The following is a 15016-nucleotide window of genomic DNA, read 5'->3' as shown; positions in this document are numbered from 1 at the left end:
AAGGCAGATACTTTCTCACAAAATGTTTTAACAAGTAACATTTTTGGAAAGACAAATTGAAGACCTTTTACTTCTAACTGATATTTTACCCTTACTTTTATGTTAACTTTGCTCGACATGTTAATAAAAATGTTAGGAGTTACTCAGACCTGACTGTAATTTGAGACAGACATGCTGCTTGATAATGTAATTTCTTTGGTGATCATAAACACCTTTGAGACCAAGTAATTTAAGTATTATAGTATAACCATGACAACCTTCATTTGATCAGCTATATCAAATGTGGAGTGTGATGCAAGATGAAAAAATATGTGAATATGAAGGTTTTTAAAAATTTATTATTGTTTCAATGTTATATCTTTATATCTCACTATTTTGTAGCCAAAATATATATCTCTATTTCTTGCTGTTAGATTTAATAAAGATATGGCCAAAATTAATAACAAAAATAATTTATAGTCACTTTAAATATACTTAGTATATTTTGACATTACTTTTTATATTCTCTAATTCAAATGTAATGATTTCATTATGAAATCCAAGGTGTCTCCAAAAATAATAGTAATTAAATTCTATTCCTTTTAAATTAGTAATCCACTTATTTGTAAAATCACTGTAGCTACATCATTTAATATTTTTTAGGGTTCTTTCAATATCTGGCATATTTTATTGCACATTTCCTATATATAGTTTTAGTTTCATTAAGGTGGAATAAACTCTCCTTGGGTTTATAGTCAAAGATTGACCCTAAGCACAATTTGTAAGTTATTTAGTTCAAATGTGAGATTGTTTTAGTCCTTTCTACTAAGATCTTAAGGAGTTTGGGGGATGCTCCAATTCAGTTTTAGATACAACTTTTTCGTTGCAGCATAGTGGTAATTTTTGAGAGAAATAAAAGGGAAAAAATAAATCTGAGTAAAGCTGTTGGGGGATCTTTTAAAAGTGTGCTGTTTTTAGTATAACAAGAAAGAAACAAGCAACTTTTTTCTAAGGTTTTTATTCCGAATTTCACAACTAGGCTGAAATTCTCATGGTCCTTTCTCCATATGCAGAGAGTCATTGAGTGTATATGACTGTTTGATGAGGACTAGTGAACTAGAAATCAAGATCTTTGTAATCTCTTAATTCTATCATTTAAAATGATGCCAATTTGATAGAATGGCATTCTCATTTGCTTCATTTTCTTCATTTGCAAAATTACTTTATGATAGTGGAAGGAAGCTGCATTTGAAGGATGTTTATTATGTGCTTTGAGATCATTAAAGCTGATATCACTTTGCATACCAAGTGGCAGTGTTCATATTCTTAATATACTAAAGTTCCAATACAATCAACCTTTAACAAATAACATATCATGACCAACAGTTTATGCATAATTCCATGATGTAAATGTGTCTTCAGTAATTACTCCATCCTCTGAAATCTTGACGTGAGTCTTGTCTGTGCCACTCACATTGGGACTTTTATATAGGCCATTTTCTGCTGTTGTTTATCTTTTGTTATTTATACATATGTCCTATTTATCCAAACAGATTGTGAGCTCTTGAGGGTGGGGGCTGTGTATCCCTAGCTTCTAGCAATATGCCTTACATTTTGTGGATGTTTAATTAGTTCTCCTTGATAGTTAGGACAATGTTTGGGGAGAAACACATCCTCACAGTCTCCTAAACAAATAATTATTTGTGGGATTGATTCTACAATAGGAAGAATGCTACTATGAAAGAGGGGAACACATATTGCTCATTATCTCTTGCATCTCTGATAGTCTCTCAATATGCATTTGAGGCCAACTGGAACAGAATAGCCAACAATATTTAACCACCAAATATGTTTTACTGATATCTATCTATAGTGTACAGTTGTCCATTGGTCATTATTGAATTTATTTGATTATTATTTATAAAAGATTGTCAATAACTAAATTAAAATGTCTACAATGTTAACTTTATGAACCTATAAATAGTTTTAATTTGCTTTTTAATTTTTTATTTTTCCAATTCTAAACAATAAATTCAATTATTCTTATAGTCAGAAAAAAATGTGAAGTTCTAGAAAAGATTTTTTCTATTCTGCTAAATCAAAGTATTAAAAATTTTAATAGCATAAATACCATTCTACATATTACTTTCTTATTTAAATTAAAATCTAACATGGCTGGGTGGCTCACTTGGTTGGAGGGTCATGGGTTCGATTCCCAGTCAGGGCACATACCCAGGTTGCGGGTTCAATCCCCAATCTGGGAGTGTACAGGAGACAACTGATCAATGTCTCGCATCGATGTTTCCCTCTCTCTCCCCCTCTCTCTTCCTCTGTCACTAAAATAAATAAAAGAGTATCCTCAGGTGAGGAAAAGAAAATCTAACATAAGAAAGACTAATTGCCAGAACCACATTGGCAAGGGTGACAATTAATTGACAATATTCAATAAACATAAATGTTACTTGTTAAAACTCCTTTAAGGCATTTTCAGTTAATACAATAATGTTACATTTGTTAATGAAAGCCTAAAAAACTACTTTTTTCTCCTCTCTTCTCAGTGCAGTTTGGAGGTGGGTTATCCCTCCTCCATCTTCTGAGGAACCATGCCAGGACACAGACCCCGCTTCTTAGCACAAGGGAAAACTATTGTCGAATTAATACCAAAAAGACTTAAGGAATGTGTTTGTTAGACATTTTTCCAGTGGACACGCTTGTATAATTTCCTAAGCATACATTTGTTATGAGCAAGAATTCAGATGGATCATTCTTTTAGTGTGAAAATGTTTGGGGCAAATTTCTCCAGACAGGTATTTAAAGATAGCTATTATTACAATTAGCATATTTCATTAAGATTGCTTTGGTGCCAAGATATATCCCTTACAAATTGGACTTGGTGGAGAAAAAGGGTTTCAAGAGATATTTGTCTAAAGGCTTCTAAGCAAAATGGAAACCAGTAGCTCTTGCCTAAACTTATTATATTTCCTGTAAAGTCTTTATCCTCTTCACCCCAGGATCTGTCACTTAAGCAAAATATGTTATTAAAAGAATACATTAGTATGGCTTAATATCAAATAGTTTATGTCTGTTATTAGTTCTACATCACTTTGAATGTCATCAGGGGTTGTTCAATCAAAAGGTGCAGTCAAAACTAACATTCTTTACTGATGTCTTTTTTCCCCCAAGAGTGTTTAAAATTGATTGTTCAAAGTTCTAATATGATTAAGAAAATCATTTATCAGAAAACTTAAAGAGGTAATGTAAAAAAGTGGATGGAGAACCTGAATTAAGTGGGTTTTGCCACTCAAAGACTTTGAAATTGCTTTCCTGTGAGTGACTGGGATGGAACAGAACAGTCAATTACTGACTGTAATTAAGAAGTGGATGCTTTTAAACTGTAGAGAGCAGTAGCAGACTTCTCCAGACTGTCTAGTAACTCAAAAGATCAGTGGGAAGACAGTAGGAAGGAAGTGAACTGTATCTCTCTGACAGTATGTTTTGAAGAAATTGCATTCATATAGTTCTGATCTGGGGCCCCAAAATGAATTAATAAATCAATGATTATGTATGATTAATGCAGTAAAATGTTTGGACAAAGAAACCTTTAAAATTCATTTTTGCTTGTGGTTGTTTTAGCAGTAAAAGATCTCCTTTCCATTATATAAAATGCACCAAAAATGCAAATGCCCTGCTTAGTACTTATATTTTATCACTGTTTGAACTTACTAGCCTGGAAACTGAACTATATTGGCCCTTTCTGAAACCTTCAGGATGCAGGAAATCTAATTATATTTTTTTAATAATTTAAATAATGGTTTATTTATAACAGCAGGGAAATATATTGTAGATTATGTTTGGGCTTACATATTTTTCTTTTTGTATGCTAACAAATTGTGATATGATATAACACATACATAATCAAAATATTTTACATGTAGATTCGGAATTAAGGTAGAGGCTGAGGACATTACTAGTTTTCTTGGGTTAGTTAGAAGTGACCTTATATTTTTAGATTACTATTTCTGTGGAAAGATTTTATAAAGTAAACGTTTGGGATTTTATGGAAGTAAAGAACATTGCAAGGGTGTTTAGATAATTAGGCAAACATCAGCTTAACTGTGTTTTACTAGATACGTAAAACAAGACTAGCCTGGCCAGTGTGGCTGAGCGGTTGAGCATCAATCTATGAACCAGGAGGTCATGACTCTATTCCCAGTCAGGGTACATGCCCAGATTGCAGGCTTGATCCCCAGTGTGGGTGTGCAGGAGGCAGCCAATCAATGATTCTCATCATTGATGTTTCTATTTCTCTCTTCCTCTCCCTTCCTCTCTGAAATCAATAAAAATATGTTAAAACAAACAAACAAAATTTATTTAAAAAACAACAACCAGAAAAAACCACAGAAGATCATTTGGGGGCTGTTTTGAGCCATCCCAAATCTTACATGCAATTTTACTTTAAACAATAAATAGAGTGATTGGCCCTGGTGATCTGTCAAGTCTAGTGTGGGTAATTAATTTACTCATATTTTCTAAACTTTGATTTTTCATAATTGCATATAGTTTGGGTAGTTCCTCTCTCCTTATAGTTGTGAAATGTTAGAATCCATCTCCCTTAAGAATGGTTTCATTTCAGTACTGAGTGATGTTGCATCTCTATATAGTTTTTCTAAAAATAAATGACAAATGAATATTTATGTATGTGTGTAATCGAAGATTACTTTAACACTCTGGGACCATTGTTATTAAATGTTGCCATAAGAATCACTGAAACCTTCAGAGTGAGCTATTCGGGGTAATAATTGTCACTTTAATGATAGAATTATGGAGACAGCCTGAAGCATGATTTGTGATTTCCTGAACCTGTGCCACACTGCAGTGTTCACCTCCTATTTAGAGCAAGTCGGGCTGAGGAGAGGTGACTAGCTCCTGATTCAGGATGTTGAAATGTCAGTCCTCTAAACCTCTGAAGCCTCGCTTGATGGGTGACAGCAGCCGGGAAATGTTCATCTTCCTGTTGAAACAAAAAGTCAATAAAACAAAGGGAAAATCTGCACAGTTCAGATTGATGGCCTAATGCAGAAAGCGTGCCCACAACCACTCTAATCCAATTCTTCTCTAAGTAGCCCTTTATGTGTGAAATCAAGAGCATTGCTCTGTTCCTATAGGGTCCCATCCTCTCTCTCACAGTTCTTGGGAGAAAAACATTCGCTGAAATGAAAAACGCATAGTTACATGCTAAATATTGCCAACTATTTAACAGCCCAGAGAGTCTGGAATGGGAATGTTCATTTGATAAATACTCTCCATGAGAGGTTCAAGTATGTAAATAAACTTCTATTTCTAATACACTCCTGTGGTGGGGAAATTGGTCCTTTATTAATTTCTGATAGGTCTTTATGATAGGAAAGTAGAAATATCCAAATGTTATTCATTTGAATGACCTTTTAGAAAAGTCTGCATTTAGTCTCTTTGGTAAGTAATCTGTTTTAGAGCCCTCTATAAAAGGAAATCAAATGTAGAGATACTATTAGATTTAAAAAAGACAAACAGGAAAGAGCCAAAAGTGCAGAATGAATTCTGACACACCCGGGTACATTTTTCTGAGGCTCTGACTTAAGTGGATACTGCATTATTCTGAACTTCCTGGCTTGCTTCTCCTTGAGTTGGAGTAATTCAGCTTTAGAACTACTCTGAGTTAATCGTTCTATTATGAAAACAATAATGTATTTGTTATGACATGAAAAAACAGTTTATAGTGAGCAATTCAAAATGATACTAGTCTCCCAGTTCCCAGAAAGACAATTACTGGAATACAAGAAAATATTTCAGTGTATTGAAGTGTGTGTTTTTTGTTTAAAAAAAGGATATATATTTTTTAAACTGTAAGAGATCTATTTTATTTGCTTTGCTTACCTGTCAATTTTTTTCTTTTTTCAGATCACAACAGCATCAGGAAATGAGTTCCTTCTACAGTCAGATATTGACTTCATCATATTGGATTGGTTCCACGCTATCAAAAATGCAATTGACAGATTGGTATGTATTTGTTTTGGCTGTTACCTTTATTAATTAAAACATAGTCATTTAAATCTTATCGCGTAGGCATATAACACACACATTTAAGTGGATCCTATGGATTGAGAGATATTTAATTATTTTAAGTTTAAACAGAGTCCACTAAAAACATTTCAGCAAACAGGATTTGTGGATATAAATTTCACTGGATTTCATTTCAAAAATACAGGGCATTCATATATTTTTAATAAAATAACATTGACATTCATCTACTGGAGACTGTAAAAAGCACACAAGTGCTTAATAACTACTGAATTTTTACATTTTCAGTTAATGCAGTCTGTGACGCATATTCTTGAAAATAAATATCAATGTATTGAAGCCCATATCACTGTTCTAATACCAGTAAATAATAATCCTGAGCACTGATTTTCATTGTTCTTTCAATTAAGCTAGATTGTTCTTTTCATGAAAATTACGTATCTAGAACTTCCTAAATCATACATTCAGAGTACGTTTTTAAAAGAGTCAAATTAGCCCTAGCTGATTTGGCTCAGTGGATAGAGCGTCAGTCTGCGGACTGAAGGGTCCCACGTTCGATTCCAGTCAAGGGCACATGCCTGGGTTGCGGGCTTGACCCCCAGTAGGGGGTGTGCAGGAGACAGCCTGTCAATTATTCTCTCTCATCATTGATGTTTCTCTCTCTCTCCTTCCCCCTTCCTCTCTGAAATCAATAAAGAAATATATTAAAAAATAAATAAAAGAGTCAAATTATTTAAAACTACTCATATTAATTCTAGACCAAACATCTAATTTTAGGACACTAATATTTGCAAAATCTTGAGGAAGAAATATTTTTGAGAGCTTTTAATAAGGTATATAAGAGGAAAATACATTTTCTGTGTGGTGTTTTTGCTCATTAAGCTCTGTCTCCCATTATATGATTTTGATTTCGGACTAAAACTTTAAAATATAAATTAACAAAATGACTTTTCTCCATCTCTAATATATGTTCTTTTCCAGTCAGGTGTGAGTGCTTGTGTCCCCCCCCCACACACACACACACATACACATATGTGCACTCATGCACAAGCACATACACACACACTCGCACATAGTTTGTCATTATGGGAGGACTCAGGAGTCATACTGCATGAGTTTGAATCCTGGTTCTATCATGTACTAGCTGTGTGGCCTCGGACAAATTATTTATCTCTTTTGGCTTCAGTTTCCTTGTCTGGAAAGTAAGAATAATAATAAGAATACCTACCTCATAGGATTGCTGTGATGAATAATTGAGTTAATGCATGTGGAGTGCTTAGGGTAATGCACAGGATTTAGTAAGCACCATATGTATGACTGCTATAAATTTAAATGTTAAGCTTGGATCTAGAGGGCCCTATCCCAAAATAATTATCTTATTTTAAACATCCTTTTAAATTTAACATCAAAATAGATCCCCAAATTATTTTTTAATTCTTTCTTCCTTTTAAATTTGTTCTGGCTAATTGTTTGGTGTTTCTAGCCAAAGGATCCAAGCACTCCATCAAGAAACCTGGAATTATTCAAAATCCAGAGATCCTCCAGTACTGACTTGCTAAGTCATTACGATAATGATATAAAAGAACAGAAACCAGAGCACAGAAAATCTTTAAGTAAGTATTTTTCTAACTTGCTCATGTTAACTTAGTCAAAATGCAATGCGTATGAAATATAAATGCATTAAAATGAGCCAAACTCATACTACCCATGACAGATGCGTGGCCATTTCCTGGCCAGGGATCCGTGCACGGGAGGGCAATCTGGACATTTTGCTCACATCATTGTTGGTAATGCCTTTTCAGAAAATAATTGTTCCAAGGTCCCTGTCTTCACTTACACCAATACCTGAATCTCTGAGAAATAGCCATTGTGTTCAGATTGGTGATTGATTTTAAGAGTGGGAAATGTCAATCGTCTTCAAACCTTGGTATGCTGACTATTTGATTTCCATCCAGTAAAAGATGTATTAGTGACCAATCACAGTTGGCCTAACTTAAACCAACAAACTGCAACTTTCTACACTTTCAGACCACCAGAAAGATTTAGAAATATGGAATGTGAAGTAGATGTTCTCTAAGGTCACATGTAGTTCTAATATTCTAAAAGAAATGAACTTGGAATTAAAAGGTCCAATCTCACCACTTATATCCTGATCTTGAGTACATCTCTTAATTTTTCCCAACCTGCTTCTTCCTCAATAAAAGGGGTTTTTTGAAAGGTTTCAGATACACTTATCTCATAGAGTTGATTTGAGTCTCAACCTCCTAAAAGAAGAAGTATATATCTTTGGAATTAGAGAAAACCAATTTCCCAAAGTCTTAAAAACTATAGTACCTTCCCTGGATCGTCCACTGGGCCACCTCAATCTTCTGATACACCATTTTTCTGCCATTTCTTCTGATACACCATTTTTCTTCCATTTCTTCTGACCAAAGTGCAGTGTAGTTACATCCCAACCTTTTGAATTTAGGGAGAATTCAGTAATAGAGAAGGGATGCTAACAATATATAGATATGTACCAGATGTGTGTGTGTGTGTGTGTGTGTGTATTTGTGTGCATTAGGGAAGACTATATATATATATATATATATATATTCAAGGAAGGGGAAAGATACGTATATGTAATAACATATCTTCCAAAGCTAAATAAATTAGGAGCCTAAAATATAGAAATAGCATGACAATTTCAAGTAGATTCACCCTTTCAAAATTAAGTCATTATTTTAAGAACTGAACCATAATTTCACCAACTTCTAGATACATATTTAGCTAGCTAGCTGTGTTAAGTTAGAGTTTAACATGATCAGTGTTAATGTCCTGAACTTCATATTGCTTTGCAAATATGTTGTGGAGAGTTAGCAATTCAATTTAAAAAGATTCTTCTATATGATGGTACAGTTTGGAGTTATCTTATTTGAACATTTCCCTTTAACTTCTGAAAACTGTCCCCTTTTACTTCATATGGGATCAGATAAGGTAATGTTTTATAGTTAAAATTAAATTGTAAGTATATAATGTTAATTATATAACCATTTTGAAGTATATATAAAGGACGTATGAGGAAATTATCAGTAGATCTGGAATCTCAGATATAATTGCTGCTTTAGAGGAAACCTTGACACATTTCTAAAGCTTGGAGCTCTGGAAAAAATGAAGATTTGTAAAATTGTGTTTGAGAAACATTGAGGCAAATGGATTCTTTGTTCATTAATAGTCACCTGAAATGTTTTAAGATGATACTGGGGGCGGGGGGGATTTCCTACAGACAGATTACCACCTACTCCTCTTTAGAATTTATTTTTAATTGAGAGAGACATTTTTGTGTTTATTGGCAGGAGACACATATGATTTACTCTATTCGATTCAAAATGTACCTAATTGTATAATGACCTTCAATTCATCATTTCCTTTGCAGTTCAAAAATCATGATAGCTAGGACATATTGAGCACTTAGTGTTCATCAAGCATTGTTCTAAGTGTTGTCTTATACTGACTTAATCATCTCACTAACCCAATGAAGTAGTATTGTTATTAATCCTACTTTATAGCTGAGGAAGCTGATGCACAGAGAATTAAGACAACTTATACAAAAAGCAAGTTATGTAGACAATTTTCAAAGTTAAGCAATCTGATATTAGAGGCTATGATTTTAACCATTACACTACATTGAAGAGAATAAATAAAAGGTAAATTTAGTTTATCAACCTTTGACTTAATGGAAATAGTATATTAAAATGGGATCCATAGAGATCAGTAAACTTAAACAGGGACCAAAAAACACATTAGCAAAATAATTAAAACCAGATGTTTCCTTTGGACTTTGATTTTACTATTAAAATAAAAGGGTCATTTACTCATTAATGCTAACCCTAATTTTAATGCTCCTTTTCTTTGTTTTGGTGGCTATTTATAGTTGTAAGCCTTCATTAGAACTAGCATATTTCTTGGAACGTAGGATAAGGTTAATAGTCACCTATTACTTTGAATTAAGTTTATTCAGTATTTATGTATTCATTTTCATTTGAAAGGCATAATGATTTACCCACCCACACAGTATCAAATCAGACTGTGCATTTGAAATAGTGATTAGCATGTTTTGTATTAGTGTTTTTTGTATATTTTTTTCAAGTAAGAAATATGCTGTGTGAAACTCCTCTGATCTCAGTCCTAGATTTGAACACCCAAACTTAGGTTTTTAAAACATGCATTCTGTTTTATGTCACCCTTTTGAGATTAAATAATTATGTAGAATTAGAGATTCACACTATCTCCTTCCTTATTAGTAGTCTAAGCACAAACTTCATTGTCAGTTTACTGCCTTTGGCTTCCTGTGCCCTTGATGTTCCCACGAGTTTTGTTGCCAAGATTGTAGACAGATAAAGCCAGAATTACTTTCTTAAAGGCATGTGAGCATCATTAGCAGCTAACAGGTGGTCATTTAATTGTCCAGTTTCCCTGTAGAACATGGGAAAAAATAGGCACTCTCAATGCGTGAATTCAGAAAGTTAAGTGCTTAAATATACTTTCCTTTTTAAAATATGATTCTAACCTGCCAACACTATTAAGTACTAATCACATATTTTAAGATATCAGTTGAGTCTAACAGACAAGAAGCTGGAAAATTCAATGTAAGGGCCAAATCACTGTGGGAAATTCAAGACACCAGCATGGGATGAGAGTGGGAGAGCAGCTCTCCAGGGATGGCTGTTATGGAAAGTGGAGAGTCGATCAAAGAAAATGCTAACATCTTTTTCCAAGTCTTCCACTGATGGCAAAGCGGAAGTCTCAAATATAAAGCCTGCATCAGATAACCTTGGAGAGTATTCATAACTTTTCTGGGCTTCACTGCCTAGATCTATAAAAATGGGTTTAATACTGTCCTTGCAGGATCATGTGAGAATTTGAAATTAGATATGTAAATACTTAGCTCACAGCAGGCACTCAATAAGTAAAAGCTCTTATTATTATCCTCTATGTCCCCAAGCAGATGGCACCAAAATAGGGCATGAGCCAAGGGTGGTGCCTGATGGAAGATTGGAGCAGGGCATATATACTTGACATCCTCTCCCTGAGTGTAGAGAAAATAGGGGAAAGGAGCCAGGACTGGAAATGGGAGCCATAGCTGCAAAAATCTAAATATGAGCAGCTGGTCTTTCCCCTGGCGACTCCCCAGGTGAAAATGGCAGCCAGGGCATTCTTGGGAGCAGCACACCAGGAAATAGAAGGGAGCCAAGAGATACTCTTGATTCTTTTATACCCAGAAGAGCATGTCATTTAAGAAGTTCCAGTTGATGGAAATGATTCAGCATCTATCCATTTCACTGTTTCTTTACACATAGCTGTAGTTTATTCATTTTCATTAATAGATATACCTGAAGATGCACAACAATTTTTTTTTTATTTCACTCACATGTGCTTTTATTTATTTTTTAAAAACGTGTTTGTATTACTTTATGCTTTAAGGGTACTATACCTCATGTTAATCAATTTCTAAACTGTAAAGATTACTTTTATATAAAATCAACATTTTAGCATTATAAATAAGCATCCCCAAATGAATATGAGTTAGAAGAATAACATCAAAAGTCAAGAGAACTAAAAGAAAATGAGTTTTCTTTTATCCGCCTTTTTATTACATTATCATAAAAAAACACAAATGTGTTCTGGGTGAGATCCTAAAAGTATTTAGATATGGATTTCCAATTTGATAACCCCTTAGTAATGTGTGTAATCAGGGTATATGTACCAGACTGCACGGTAAAGATAGAAATGGAAAAATTTGTTTGAGATATTTATACAAAGTAGAAAATAAAAACACTTGTGAATCTTTAATGATATCTTTGTTTAAAAATGTGCCTGCAAAGAAATTATGGTCATGCCAAGTGAAAATAAGTTTGCTTGAGAAAGCAGTTAATTTTTATACTAGTCTAAATAATGATAATACTGGTCATCCATAACTCCAAGTAGACTATGTTCTCAAAATCCAGTTGTAAACTGGTTGCTCAAACCTCAACATATTTTCAGAAGGAAACCATGTACAGGCCACAAAAGCGCACTTGAACCTTATGCAATCATTTAGAATGTTGTTTCCGGGGAACAGCTCATTCTGAGTTTGTTGCCCCGCTGACCCTAGGAGCTAAGCCCTCCCAGTAGCATTGCTTTCCATCTGGTTTTCTTTTCTTTCTCCCCTACTCCTGCATCAGCTCCACCGAAGCAATTAAGATACTCAGATTGGCTTTGGCTAGGCGGATCCAGAACCCTAAAAATCTCCAGTGGTGGCAGTGAGGAGATGCTGTCTCCCAGCCAGAAGAAAAAGTGGATACGGAGAGAAAGGACTTGGGAGGAAGTGTAGGCAGCATGGGTGGGAATGAATCCTCAGCAAGGGCAGATGTTTCTTATCAGAAATGTGTGTAATGACAGATTCAGTCTGGCATTGTCTTAAATGTTAACATTTGATGAATCTAGGTGGTGTCTATATAAATGGTCATGATGTTATTGTTTTTAGTATGTTTGGAAAAGTTTCACAAATTAAAAACTGGAGTCCACACACACGTGCACACATGCACACACAAACACACACACACACGGCATTACTCATGATCATAACTCAATAACAGAATATACATATTTTCTAATTGTGGTTGCAAAACTTTTAAGAAAAGATCAAATATTCTGAATATGAGTCACATTTACCTCTTTAAATATAAAACATTGAAGACTTGTTTTCCTTCTTTTTCCCCAAAAGCCAATATATTTATTTCTTGTGACCTTTATGGTAACTATGTAATTAAGAAAATTTATAAGATGTTTATTATTATCCAAATGGAAAAGTCACATGAGTGTCTTGGATAAATATGTAATTATCAATTGTTTTAAACACATATTCTGAAGCCTGTTCTGGGGACTCACATAAATACAGATTTTAAAGTTTCTTCTTCTTAAGTATTTTATTTAAAACAAACTAATCTTGCCAATGCATGAAAATAATAAGATGAATAAGCCATCTGTCAAGAAAATAAAGACAATATTAAACTAGCAGAAATAAATTATATCTAGTGCTGAAGAAATAGAATAAATCTTACCTGAAAAAGACAAAAAGCTCATAATTTTTGTAGAAATTATGGTTATTGTGTTGTCAAAGGGACAAAGGTTTCTGATTTGGGTAGGATGGTCGGTCATCAGATTTTTTTAAAATCAATATTGCCACCCTGGCACCAGTTTCATAAAATATCCCCCTGAGAAAACAAATGATTGCACTGAAGTGTAAAAATAAATAAGTTTGTTTTACTAGTTATAAGACAGACAAATATCTAAGGAACAGTGAGGGTCAGTTCTCTTCTGTATTGTGTTCCCCAAGTTAAGGGAAGTTTTTATTTTAAAATATTCCAGTTTGTGAGGAAAAATGTCAAGTTCTAAATAAAAATTCATGTTGCTAAAGCCGAGGGATTTAAACGTCATGAGAAAAAAAGAAGTAAAGATTAGACACACACTTGATAATCAGGCATCCGAATTACTTTGTCAGAACAATGTTACTCATGAAGGTCCTGGGCTTCACTGATGTGTGTGACCACAGCGATTGCTCTGAAATGTGTTCCCCGGATAGCAGCAATCCCAACTTTCCTGGGACCCAGAGATTGGAGCTTCTTAAAAACATTCAGTTTTCCATGAATCACTGGATAGGACTTTGTTATTAGCTGAGCAAAGACTGTTCTGATTAATCTCTTCTTTCCCATCCAAGGGGATGATCTTGCCTTCTGACCTGTGGGTGTCCGTTGTCATGTATCTTGTAGCCTCAGCCACTCTGAGAGTCTATCTAACCCCATCAGCACTCAAACACTAGATCACCCCATCTCCTCCTGACCCTGGCGGTAACTTGGTGACCATATTTACCCTTAGATGAACTGCATTTAATCAATTTCTCATTTCATTAGGTCAAATGGCATTTTTATTTCAATAACAGGCCAAGTCCAGAGGACTCTTTGCTCTAACTCTCGAGCAATATTTCGTTAGCATTAATACACTACTGTGACTGTAAACAATAGAAAAAATGCTCTTTGATCTCCTCTGAAAGTTTTCCACTGTTTGTTCTATGACTCTAGAATAAGCATATATTAACATTTACTTGTAAAGTTAGGCATGCAATATCTGTTCACTCTTGTCATACCAAGTTTAAAGTATTTTAGTTAAACATGAGGTTTGAGGCATTCTGACAGTGAATCCCTGTGCAGAGAAAAACATTCCTTTGAATGTAATGATCACATCCTTATGTATACAGGATTTGTTTGGTGTATTCCTTTTGTTTCTGCAGTATAGGAAAAATGCTACTGTTCTTCAAAATCCTAAGAGAAAGCAATTTGCTTTTTAGTGCATTTATTTAGGTGTCCCAAATAGGCCTAATAGTATACTTAGAAAAGAATATTTATTGTAAACATATAATCTATGAGATTGTTTTTGGAACAAGTTTATTTCTCTTCATAGTAAAGCTCACATCTATGTAAAGAAAATCAGGTATTTCTTCCATCCCAAAGTAGGAGAGGTATTGAGTCAATCTGTCATTTAATCTTTATTTGATTTTTTAAATAGAACCTAAAGCCAAATACTTCTGTTACCCAATTTCCCTAAAATAAATAACTACATTCATTTTTTATATACAAATTTAATTGGTCTAAAAAATAGAGGCAAAATAACAGATGCAATCCCCTCATAGTAAATGTAGGACTGGGTTGGTGCCACCAGAGATGGGGTCCTCCAAAACTGAAGTCAAAGGTGAAGAACGAATTCTAACCAAATTACTGCATTGGAATGGCTCAAGTTCAAGTTCCTCAGTACAAAGCTCTTTTTTTTTTTTTTTAATATATATATATATATATTTTTTTAATCTTTATTGTTCAGATTATTACATTTGTTCCTCTTTTTTCCCCCCATAGCTCCCCTCCTTCCAGCTCCCACCCCACCCTCCACCCTCACTCCCCACCCACTG

The 15016-nt window shown here is 34.2% G+C and overlaps 1 protein-coding gene across 2 annotated transcripts in view; it reads left to right on the top strand.

Annotated features, from left to right (window-relative positions):
- The window catches only part of ARHGAP15 (Rho GTPase activating protein 15), a 662894-nt gene that overhangs the window by 321526 nt on the left and 326352 nt on the right, over positions 1-15016 (top strand). For both annotated transcript variants that reach the window (XM_070423457.1, XM_070423458.1), the window contains exons 7-8: positions 5917-6015; positions 7520-7649. In XM_070423457.1, the coding sequence (XP_070279558.1) occupies positions 5917-6015; positions 7520-7649 (229 nt within the window). The remainder of the gene's footprint in view (positions 1-5916; positions 6016-7519; positions 7650-15016) is intronic.

The sequence above is a fragment of the Myotis yumanensis genome, unplaced genomic scaffold, assembly GCF_028538775.1.
Source record: "Myotis yumanensis isolate MYYU_CA2020_CCGP unplaced genomic scaffold, mMyoYum1.0.hap1 SCAF_8, whole genome shotgun sequence".
NCBI classification, from domain to species: Eukaryota; Metazoa; Chordata; class Mammalia; order Chiroptera; family Vespertilionidae; genus Myotis; species Myotis yumanensis.
The sequence above is the reverse complement of the archived record's forward strand: the minus strand, read 5'-3'. Positions and strand labels throughout refer to the sequence as shown.